Source organism: Panthera onca, chromosome A3 (assembly GCF_046562875.1).
Source record: "Panthera onca isolate mPanOnc1 chromosome A3, mPanOnc1 haplotype 2, whole genome shotgun sequence".
NCBI lineage: Eukaryota > Metazoa > Chordata > Mammalia > Carnivora > Felidae > Panthera > Panthera onca.
In genome coordinates this window covers 124369874-124381852 of record NC_138341.1, presented here as the reverse complement: position 1 = coordinate 124381852, position 11979 = coordinate 124369874, and the positions used below count along the sequence as shown (strand labels likewise).

General features: G+C 53.1%; 1 protein-coding gene across 2 annotated transcripts in view; it reads left to right on the top strand.

The window, feature by feature from the left end:
* The first annotated feature begins 338 nt into the window (after window positions 1–338).
* The window catches only part of RIMS4 (regulating synaptic membrane exocytosis 4), a 62222-nt gene continuing 50581 nt past the window's right edge, over window positions 339–11979 (top strand). Inside the window, exon 1 of one of the 2 annotated variants that reach the window (XM_060618855.3) lies at window positions 339–756. In XM_060618855.3, the coding sequence (XP_060474838.1) occupies window positions 660–756 (97 nt within the window). In that variant the 5' untranslated portion in view covers window positions 339–659. The remainder of the gene's footprint in view (window positions 757–11979) is intronic. The other variant, XM_060618866.3, reaches the window with a different exon arrangement.

The following is an 11979-nucleotide window of genomic DNA, read 5'->3' as shown; positions in this document are numbered from 1 at the left end:
GCGCCGGTGGCTCTGAGTGTGTCCCCTCTGAGCCTGTGTGTGCCCCGGGTGAGGCCTCTGTCGGTAGGTGACTGGACGCCTGCATCCTGGGCGAGTCTGAGGGCTGAACGTGGGGTTGGGACAGAGTGGGGGGGGTGGGCACGGCCCCGGGACTGGGGCGCAACCCTTCCCTTCCGCTCCTCTCGCGGGGCGCGCACACCTGCCGGGCTGGGGGCGGCGAGGAGGAGGGGCCCCACCCGCGCCCTCCAGGCTCCCACGCCCCCGCGCGCGGCGCCCCCTCCCCCGGGCGGCGCCGATTGGCTGCGGCGGCCGCTCCGAGCCCGCCCCGCGCGGCCGGCTGGGGGCGCCGCGGGCCAGAGCGCTGCGCCGCCACCTCCGTCGCCGCCGCCGCCGCCGCCACCACCACCGCCGCCGCCGCCGCCGCCGCCGCCGGGAGCACAGCGCGCCTCGGGCTCCGCGCGCCGCCCGCTCCCGGCCCGCCCGCCGCCCGCCGGCCCCGCCGCGCCCGCCAGCCCCGCCGCGGAGCCCCGGCCTAGCCCCGGGCCGCCGCCACCACGCCGCGCGCCGTACTCCGCGTTAAGAATGGGGCGGCCAAGCTGCCCAAGCCGCCCGCCGCCGCCGCCGCCGCCGCGGCCGAGGCTCCGGGCGCCGGCGCCGGCATGGAGCGCTCGCAGAGCCGCCTCAGCCTGTCCGCCTCCTTCGAGGCGCTCGCCATCTACTTCCCGTGCATGAACTCCTTCGACGACGAGGACGCGGGTAAGCGCGCCGCCCGCCCCCGATCCCCGGGGCGGTGTGTGTGGGGGGGCGGGGGCGGAGGTGGTCCCGGGAGCCGGGGCCGGAGGCCCCCTGCCCGACCGGGTGCGCCCTAAGAGGGGGCCACTCTCTCCACCCCATTGGCAGTCCCGCTCGGGATACGCCCCCACCCACGAGGCCTCAAGGTCTAGAGCTGCGGTGCCTTCTAGCCTCCAGCTGTCCCCAGGGACCCCGAGCTCCTCTGCATTCACCCCTTTCCCGCAGGTGGGCCCGTGGGGTCGCCCGGACCAGCTCTCTTTACTCACCCGAGCCTGCCGGATGCCCCCTGTCTTGTCCCTGGATCCGACCTGCCGCCCTCCCTGAGCCTCCCGCCTGTGGTGCCCACTCCTCGAGCCCCGGGGCTTTGGCAGCCTCACCCCTGGGGCTCTGACGCGCCCCCCGCCGTTGGAGGTGGCGCGCAGACCTTACTTCTCCATCTTTGTCTTGCCTGCATCCAGAGGCTCCCTGGCCAAGACCCCCGCCCTGCGCCCAAGGCCTTGAGCGTCCCCATTTGTCTCTCCTCTTCTTCCCCCAGAAGCTGGGGCTCCGGACTCCTGGTTCCTATCAGACTGGGGCGGGCCGCGGGAAGACTGGCCGGGTGCGGCCTTTCCTCCCCGCTCGTCCTGGAAGGAGACGTAGGGCGGCGCCAACTCCTCACCTGCGCACCCTCCGGAGTGTGCCCGGCCCCTGGGTGCTCTTGTCCCTGGAGTAGCCCCTTTGGGTGGGCTGAACCCGGTCACCATCCGGCGGCCCGAACCTCGCGCTCCCGGGCCTGCGCGCAGCCTCAGCCAGAGCCCGAGGGGCGGGGAAATGTAGGGAAACCTGCTCTTTGGGGCCCTGGGATCGGGAAGAGGGAACGTGAGGGCTCCGGATCTGTTTCCGCGGTGAAGTAGCGAATCCACCAACAGGTGGGGCAACTAGAGGGCTTGGGTGAGAGTTCCCCAAAGAGTGCCAGATTGGGAATCGGCATCAGGTTCCAGTCTTGCTTCTCAGCTTATTAGCTGTGACCTTGGGCAAGTCATGTCACTCCTAGCCTCCATATCCCCATCTGTAAAATGGGATGGCAGTCCCTCAGACACGGGGTGCAGTTAAAAATGTTTTCTGAAAATCTGATGTAACAGAAGCTGAACATCTGAGAGTGAGTTCAGTGAGAGGACAAAAACGAGAGGGGTGTAGGTGGTGGGGAGTAGCAAAATGGTTTCACGGACACTTTTGAGAAGCTGATGAAAATATGAACTGTCTCTTCAAAAAATACACATACGAACCATCCTCAAAATTTTGTCTGCAGTGTTAGGGAGTTTATGGGTCCTGCTTAAGATTCCCTGCTTGCAGAGACCCTTGTCTGGTCACCGAGTTATCTGGTGAGACATGGGATGGAGCCGTGGGTAATGGGTGCTCATGTCCTCCTGCTGGAGCAAGAGGCAGGTGGAGAAAAGGTTCTCCAGAAGAATTTGTTGGCCAAGTGAATGGATGGGGGAGGGGGTGTGTGTGAGACAGAGTCCCCACAGACCTAGAGTTGGGAGTAGGGTAAAGACGGTTATTGCAAAACCATTGTACAGAATCACCATTTTATGGGAAAAAATAACCGAGGCTCAGAGGGTTAACTTATCCCTTGATGTAGCTGAGGGAGGTCATTATTCTGGCCAGGTAAGGAGGTATGGAGGGGCTGCGCAACACAGTGGCCTCCACTGAAGGAAATGAGGTTAGCATGAGGGCTGGGAGAGGGATCCCCACCAGCAGAAGTGAGATGATGCTTCCACCTTTCACTTAATGGTCAAGGACTCTCCTGAAGTTCAATAGGCTACCTGGTCTCAAGAGGCAGGTTGGGCAGGAGCATGGGTTTGGAGGTGCAGGGACAGGGACAATGGCAGGGACAGTTAGGTTTTTCTCCTAAGTCATATCCCATGTCATGGGTCAGACGCCTTGGTTATGATTGCTGGTTGCAGGCAAGTTGTTCCGATTTCGCTTAAGTCAGAATAGAGTCCTTGATGTTATAATAGAGATTTTTTTTTTTTTTAAAGATCCTACCTGATGTTTTTTCCAGCAAGTTTCTTCAAATTCTTGTCTTGGACTCGGAAGAGACCTCGAAATCATCCTGTCCAACCCCTTTTTGAGCTCAAGTGGATGAGTGTGTGTGTGTGTGTGTGTGTGTGTGTGTGTGTGTGTGTAACCCAAGGTCATCCAATGAGGTAGGCATAGAGCTGAGACTAAAATCAGGTTTCCAGTTCTCTTTCCAGTAAACTATTAGCCCTCTGTCTGAAAGAGGATTTTTTAAAAAACTAAATCTAACTGTGTAGAAAATGGTTCCCAGGTGAGGAGGCCCCAGGGAACGGCTGCCAGCCAAGAGTTTGGTTTGGGCATCTTGGGCTCATTGTCTGCTCATCTTAAGGGATGCTTTGAGTTTGGGAGGGGGAGGGAGAAAGTCAAGTTTCATTTCCGGAAGACTAATGAGTGTGTGGTAAAAATCGGAAGTAGGAAACATTGTCTTGGTGCTTAATTTCTCTTGTTCTTCTCAAAGTCATTAATTTTCTCCTAAAAAAAGCCTTTTGGATTTATTCTTTTAGAACAGCACCGTGCTGAACTAATTTCTAAAAGCAGTTTGAATAATCTATCACATGCTAGACAGAGACTGCTTCAGTAGGAGGGCTATCAGAACTGGCTTCCCTCTGCCTTCCACTGCCCTGATCCCTCCTCCCCTGGCCCATGAATGCAGGGCTGTCTGATGGCTTAGAGGTGTGTCCCTGATGGCTTCTGGCTCATCTAGATGCCTCCTCTCTGATGCTGCTTACAAATCCTATTGAATGCATCGTGTCCATCACCCAGGTTGAGCCAGAGCCATCTTCAGGGTTCACCTGCACCTTCAGCTGGTTACCTGAGAAACTGTGTGAGGAGAAGTCTATTTCATTAGTCTTAACTGGGCCAGAGTATTTTCCTGCATCGGGCTTGGGAGCCTTGGACATTTTGTGAGCATAGGAAGCTGCTCCTTCCTCCCACCCTGTTCTAGCCAGCCTAAAGCTCAGGATGCTGGTCATTGTAGATTCCTAGAATTCTTCCCAAGGAGCATCTCTGCCCCAACCTTGCACTCTGAACTCATTTCTTATGCTGCTTTTGTCCCTTTTCCAAAGATGCTGGGGGCTTTAGAGAGACATGGACTGGGGGGCATTTTCCTGTACATACCTTCATTGCTCAGCCTCGCTGGCTCTGGGTTTGTAATTGGGGAGTTAGATACATGACCTCAGCTTTTTCATCTGAATGAGGGAGAAAGTAATAGTGTGGACTGCATAGGGTCAACATTTTTTAAATTATTACCTTTTGATAGGCATCCTCCTACACATTTTAAATATATTATTTTAATTCTTTTGTCATAGCAACCCTATAAAATTAACATTTAACATCCCCATTATCAGATAAGAAAACTGAGGCACAGAGAGTATTTGTTCAAGGTCACTCAGCCAAGAAGTGAGGGAGTTAGGATTTGAACTTGAGCAATCTGACTGAAACATCTATGCTTTTGATTATTACATTGTTTTTGCCATGCAAAGGGCTTAGTACAGTATCTGGCACCGGGTAGGCTCGCAATACCTGTTAGCTATTATCAAATTATCAAATAAGATTTGTTTCTGAGCATGACTGTAAACTAGCATCTGTGGGATTCTCAAAATGTTAGCTTTCATAATTTTTGTAAGCTAATTTAATTGCATTGTGAAAGCTATTAAGGCAGAGTTGGGCCCTCTTTCTTGGCAGCGGTTTAAAGATGGGGATTTGGGGGACTTGCTTGTGGAACAAGAGGGTGGGGAGCAGTCCAGCTCCCTGTTTCCCCGTTCTTCCTTAACAGTTAATTTTCTTCACATCTATTGTCTTAGCCTTGCTACGGTGCATTGGGGCACTGCTGGGGAGTAAGGGTATCTCCACTTTACAATAAATACCAAAGGCGGTTGTTAACATCAGGGTCTGGAATTGAGGATGGTGTCCGTGAGTCTGACCAAGTGGGTTCGGCATCCAATTCTCCCTGGCCTGGGAGAAGGGCGGAGAAGCGGGAGCAGCCAGCTCTGATTTGCCCATAGGATGCTTCGATCCAGCACTGGAGAAAGTTGCCATGGCAACACCGGGCCGGCTACCAGTCCCTCGCTTAGGGCCACATCTCTGGGCTGCAAAGCCCTTCACTGCACCGCCTTCTTCCGCTCAGGCCAAATCTGGTGGGTGGGGCGGCATGGTGGATGGGTCCCACAAACTAGTACCAAAGCCCACTCCCGTTGTTTTTGGAGAGGGGGAAATAGAGGGGTTTGTCTGAGTTTCTTCTCCTGGATTGTGGGGCGGAGATGCCTGTATCCTGCCAGACAGATCCCGGCAAGGGGAGTTAGAGCTCTCATTCTTGCCCCCACCCCAGGCACCTGGAAGGACAGCACTGGACCTCCTTCCCCACCCCCAGTCTACTCCATTTGGCAGAGTTTTCTTTCCCAGACCAAGTGCTAACTTTTGTCCTTGAAATTTGACCTGAGCTTTCCCTGAGAAACAAAACGTCCTGCTGTCCCACCCCTTCCCTCTGAGTTGGTGGGTGGGAACACAGTGCTTCAGCCTCAGAGCAGGACTAGGACTGAGTGGATAAGGGGGAAAGGTGAGGGAGACGCCTTAAAATATCCTTCGGGATCGGGTCCACTTGAGGTGTGAGGCCGAGGTTTTGAAGCCTCCATTCCCACCCTTTTTTCTAGGGCAGGCCACTTTCTGTCCCCCTCAGTCCCCTCCCTCAATTTACCACCAAGTGCTGTAATCTTCTGTATGTTTGGGGAGTTGTGCAGAACTCTTCCAGATTTGGGTAACTGAGGCCTGGTAAAGAATTGAACCAATTTTTTTTCCATGGTTCATGTCACAGGGTGGGGTGAGAGTATGGACCCAAACTACTTTATCTGAGTCAAATTATCCTGAAAGAAGCATCTCAGAAGAGTCGGGTGCATGGGGATTCACTCCTTCCCCCACTACCCAGATCATTGCCCTGCAGAACTGCCTCGATGCCTTGAGAGCTCTTTCCTTAAATCCCTCTCCCTCAGACACCCCCCTTCCCTGTCCCCAAGCAGCCAGACTTATGGCTCCTGCTTCCTTGAGTTTGCAGTTGCCAGAGGCCTGTCTGGCTCTGTTTGGTGGGAAGCGGGAAGCGGGAAGAAGGGCTCCATCCACCTCGGCTCCCTCTGCAGGTGGCGCTCTGCCTCCCTCCCCACCCGTCCTCCTGGCAGGCTGAGTGAGGGCGGGGCGGAGGTGTGGAGGAGAGCGGGAGTGTGAGAGCGCCTCCGTGTCAGCTGACCTCTCCAGGCTCTGGGCCTTTTACTTTGCCTCCTCTTTTCATTTTGGCTTTGACAACCATCGCTTCAGCGTTTCTTTTAAGAATTGCTGGAGAGGTGCCAGTCTGGGCGATGTGCTCAAAAGGGTGCAAACACGTCCTGCGCTGTAACCTGTGCCCCCCACCCTGTTCCAGGGCTACTTGCAATCTCCCTGTCTTACTGTCACCCCCGTCTTACTGTCAGATCTCCAGTGCGGCAACCCCCCCCCCCCCACCAGTCACCTGGAGTGACCACATTGCAATCCACTGTCTCCCCTACCAGTTACTCCATGGGGCTAGCATTGGACTCCACTATGGCTCTGGGGCCTCAGGCAGGTCCTTTAACCTTCCTGAGCCTCGGTTTCCTCTTCTGGAAAAAGGGTTAAATATCCTGTCTAGCATCTCTTAGGGTTATAAAAATAAAATGATTGAAAGTCTTGCTTGGCTGTGCTCCGTGCTTTCCCTGATCTTACCGGATTCTATAGCAACCAGAAGGGTAGCTACTGTTACAGATGTACCCATTTTGCTGATGGGGAAAAGCCAAGCGGCTTAGAGTAGTTTAATGACTTTCTTGGGTTGCACAGTGGTGATTCACAAACTGAGATGTGTTTGACTCCAGAGGCCACCCTCTGCCTCTTGGCATGAAATGAGATTCCAGGTGGGAGAGGGCTGTGTATGCCCTGGGGGCTGTGCTCGTGCTAACAAAACAGCAAGTGACAGAGGCTGGGGTGTGGAGTCCTGTTCAGATTCAGATATGCCCCTCCAGCATCTGCCATTCCACCCCAGTCCACTGGATTGCCTTTCTGGCCATCATTTCCTGGATGATCCCCATCACGGGGCTGTGCCTGGCCTCCTTGAAGAATCCAGTTGTCTGCCCTGGCCCTGGGGGCCGAGCCGTCACCTGCCTCTCCAGACCGATGTAGGCCAGGGCTGGATTATATTTAACGCTGTGCTATTTCTACTTGACAGCTCTAGAGCGCCATCCCCCCTCCCCTTTCTCCTTCCTCCCTCCTCCCTTTCTGATTCACTCGGAAACTGACGTGGCTGATGTCAGTGCCTTATTCTTAGCCCCCGTAATTGTAACTGCATTTAGCAGTGCGCACTTCATTAACAGTTTCTGCGATGGGGGAGTGAGGTGACTGCGTGCCTGGGTAGGGACCTGGTGGGGGTGAGGAGGGGGCAGCTGCTGCAGGACCCCGGCCAGCTGCTGCTTCTGGATGGACCAGCTGGGTGGCTTCTAGGCCTGGCCTCCCAAGACTGGCACTCTTAGAAGGGACCTTGGAGAGCATCTAGTCCTTCCCTCATTAGGCAGGGAAGGAAACTGAGGCTCAGAGAGGCAGAATGGCTTGCCAGAGTCACATGTCCAGGGCTCTGGCCTCTGAGTCCAGGTTTTCTTCTTTGGCATTTACTTATTCAACTAATATTTAACTAGCTGCTCAGTGCCAAACAGTATTCTAAGTGCTGAGGACATATGAGGGAACAAGGCAGACATGGTTTCTGCTCTCATGGAGTTATGTTCTGGGGTGGGGGAAACAGACAATAAACAGGAAGCAATTAAAATATAAGTAATTTCAGATTGTGTTAAGTGAAATGAAAAAAAAAAACTGATGGGATAGAAGATAACAATAAGTAAGGTACTCAGGGAAGACTCACTGAGGAAGTGACATTTGAGTTGCGGCCTAAATGATGAAGAGCCAGCAGTGGGAATCTGAGAGCGTAGAGTGATCTAGGCAGAGACAACCACTGGTGCAAAGGCCCTGAGGTCAATGTGAGCTTGGGTGTTTATGGAACAAAAAGTGTGGTTTCATAGAATGGATGAGGGGGACACAAGGTCAGAGAAGTAAGCTGGGGACAGATCGCTCAACCTTGCAGACAGTAAAGAGTATCAGGTGGGGAAACCGGGTCCAGAGGGGGAAGAGAAAAGGCCCTCCATCTGTGTAAAGTCAGGGAGAGAAGCCAAGAACTCATGCCTCCTGAATCCCTGTCTATTTTATTCCTTAGACATAGGTGGCTGTGCCTTTAAATGCATCGCGTAGCTTCATTTCACATTGTAGCTGGAGGGCACTGTGGAGTCTGGGCAGGGCTCCTGCTCCGCCCTCCCTTGCATGCCCACCTCCCCTCCTTGAGTCTTACCTGACCCAGCTTCATAGCTCCTCAGGCTGATGTAGCCGTGAAAGACCCCAGGGAGCTTCTGTTTTGCGACAGAGAGAACATGGCTTTGGAATCCAACAGACCTGAATTTTCATCCTGCTTCTGCCACTTCTAAATTGTGTGACTTTGGGCAAGTGACTTCAGCTCTCTAAGGCTCCATTTCCTCATCTGTACAATGGGGGAATAGTAAGTTCTTCAAAGGGTTATCATGAGGAATAAGTGGTGTGATGCCCAGGATGCACCTAGTCCAGAATGGGCATGTGGAATGAAGGTTTCCTCGGTTATAGGGATGAATGAGATCGTGTGTTCCATGCTGAGCGCATAATAGATGCTCTCTTAGGGGTAGCTGCTGCAGTTGTGGCTATTCCTGTCCGTTTCAGTGGGTCACGGTCACCTAAGGGGCTTGTTAAAACTCAGATTGCTGGGTGCCACCCCAGCGTGTCTCATTCAGCCTGGAGTAGAAGCTGAGACTCTTCATTTCTACCAAGTTCCCAGATGATGCTGATACCAATGCTGCTAGTCCAGGGACCCTGCCTTGGGAACTACTGGGTTAGAGAAAAAAAGCTGGAGAGAAATGAAGGGTTCTTAACATAGGATGTCTCCTGGCTACCTGTGTCTTAGATGCTGGGACATTGGGTACCAAATTCAGTAGCTGGGAATAGTCTTCGGGCGTTCCTGTCTCCAGCACATGGTCTCAGATCAAATGAGCCTCAGATGCTGCCCTGCTTTGTACCGGTTTAACGTGTGGGACCCCATAAATCCCTTTGGAAGTCATCTGTATAAATGATAAATGAGTCAATGTGAATAACACATTGGGCCTTAATATCGTTTTGTGGGATATTGGATTCAGTTCTGGGGATTCTGAGGGGTTCAAGTCTAGTGCCTTTACCAGAGGGAACAGGACACAGTCCCTTTCCTGAATTGGAGAAAGGCAGGGCTATGTCTTAAAACCGGCAGGTTCATTTGAGGACAAGCCTCTGCTGGGAGAAAGTAAATCAAAGGAATCATCGATGTTGAGGGGCAAAATGCTGGGAAATGCTACCAAGGGAATTTACTGAGTCAGTTAATTTAGATGTGTCTAAGAAAAGGGTCTCTGGTAATTTTCTAAGGAAGGTTGAGATTTAGCTCAGGATGGAGGTAGTGGGGGACAAACCTTATGATGTGATAAGATTCCCACCCAGTCCCATAAAACTCGGAGTCTGAAGACCAAGGCATTTATAAATAGTTTCCAGGTGGGACTTGTCTGAAACTGATGGGAAGGAGTCTCCGGGAGAGGGGGCTCAGGGACGGAAAGGAGGACCAGCTTTGGCTTTGAGTCTCTGCCATGTACTGGCTGTGTCTCTTGACTACGATATGTAACTCTTATGTGCAGCCTCATCTTTTGCAAAATGGAGTGAATAACTCCTACCTCGTGAGACTTAGAGGTAACGTACGTACTACCCATAGGGCATCCGGGAGATGGAAGCTACTGCCTTTCCAGCTACGGTAGACTGCCTGGGTGCAGGACGGGCGGGATGGGAGGGTGGGGCTCACACCCGGGGTTGGGACTCGTGGCTCTGCTCTGGTTTGCTGGCGTTCGCTGTGTGCTGAGTGGAGCCCAAGAGGCTGCACGAGGAATCAGGGAAGAGGTCTCCGTTCAGCCGCTGAATTTCAGCATCTTCTACAACCACTTCCCTTTGTCTTTTGGGCCTCAGAATGCCCATCTGCAGAAGGAGGGTCTGTTTAGGCACAACCAGAGTCTTCCAGAAAACAGAGGACACTTGTCCAGATCCTCCCCCCGCCCCCCATCTCCTCCTTTGCATTCCGACCCTGCTCAGCCCCTCTGTGGTCATTTTTATCCCCAGAGTATCCCACCTGGCACCATTTCTCTCTAGCTGGTCCTTGGCTGATTGGTCATTGAATAATTTTGAAAAGATTAAGTGCTATTTGGAGTAGGCAATAAATGCAGATGGTGCGGCATTAAAAAATTTTTTTGTTTATTTTTCAGAGAGAGAGAGTGTGTGTGTGTGTGTGTGAGGGAGGGAGAGAGAGAGAGAGAGAGAGAGAGAGAGAGAGAGAGAGAGTCAGTGCTGGAGGGGCAGAGAGAGGCAGAAAGAGAATCGCAAGTAGGCTCTGAGCTGTCAGCACAGAGCCCGATGTGGGACTCAAACTCACAAACTGCGAGATCTTGACATGAGCCGAAACCGAGTCAGACGCTTAACTGACTGAGCCACCCAGGCGCCCCTAGATGGTGCAGCATTTTAAAAGCACGCAAAGTATCCAATGAAAACTGTCCTGGATGCCTCCATCTTCTGACTCTCCTGCCCCGTCCCCAGGACAAACACTGTTTCCAGCTCTTTCTGCTGTTACCGATGATATGTTACAGTGAAAAAGCCAGACCTCACCAATGACACGCAAGGAAGCATCCGTCTCCATCCCTCCCACCTCAGCCACCCAGTCCTACTCCTAATACCATTGTGGTCTTTTAGGCTGCCAGCTTCTTCTTTATTTTCCAGTTAGCAGATTCTTATCTTTTTTTAAATGTTTATTTATTTTTGAGAGAGAGACACACACAGAGCACAAGCTGGGGGGGGGGGGGGGAGGCGGGCAGAGAGAGAGGGAGATACAGAATCTGAAGCAGGATCCAGGCTCTGAACTGTCTGCACAGAGCCTGAAGTGGGGCTCAAACTCACAAACCGTGAGATCGTGACCTCAGCTGAAGTCAGACGCTTAACCTACTGAGCCAGGCGCCCCATCCAGTTAGCGGATTCTTATTAAGCACTTATGGTGATGGTTAGCTCTGCGTCAGGCACTGTGAAGGTTTGAGAGTAGTCAGACTAGGCAGTGTAGCTTGGTGGGGTTTATGATGCAGACTCTGCAGCCAGATGGCCTGGGTTTGAATACTGGCTTTGCTGCTTATTGGCTGTGTGACCTTGAGCAAGTTACTTCTCTGAGCCTCAGTTTCCTTAACCATAAAAGGGGTTAATAATAGCTCCCCCCTTCCCTGAAGGTATGATGAGGATCAAATGAGTAAGTATTTGTAAAGTGCTTTGTAGAGAGCCCACACACAGCAAAAGTGTGTCAAGAGTGTAAGCTATTACTATCTTGGAGCCTCCAAGCTGGGAGTCTCTCTGAGGTCATCTGCTCGTCTTCATTGAGGCCCAGAGAAGGATCGCCTGGTTTGGCCAAAGCCTCACAGCAGGTCTGTGGCAAAGCCAGGAATAGAGCTGATGTTTTTGGATTCCCAGCCAGGGCCTTTTCCTCTCCTGTGAGGTGCCCCAAGTGGCCACTGTGGACCCTGTCTGCACCTGAAGCTTTAAGTCCTCACCCTTCATCTCCAACACTCAGTGTCCCTGGGAATTGCTGCCTGGAGTTGCCTGGGGAGTGGGTGGGAGGATGTGTCACTAATTGGGGCCTGTAATGGAAATTAATTAGTTCCTCAGCAAATGTCTCAAGAAACATCTTTCATCTGCCTGGGCCCAACATCAAGACTGAACCAGGCGCCTCTGGGCCCCAGGCCAGGACCAACCCATCCCAAGCCATCTGGCCCCCGGAACCTGCCACTTCTGCCCAGCCTCTGTTGGGTGTGCTCAGTTCTGGGAGAGGGACCCCCACACCGGGAAGTTTGGCCCTGTTGGGAATCAAGTGGGTGCCACTAGCCCCGGAGAAATGAGCATGCGGAGTGTTCTTAGGCTCCTCCCAGGAGTCTTCACGTTGAAAAGAATGCAGGGGAGGGAAGAACTCTT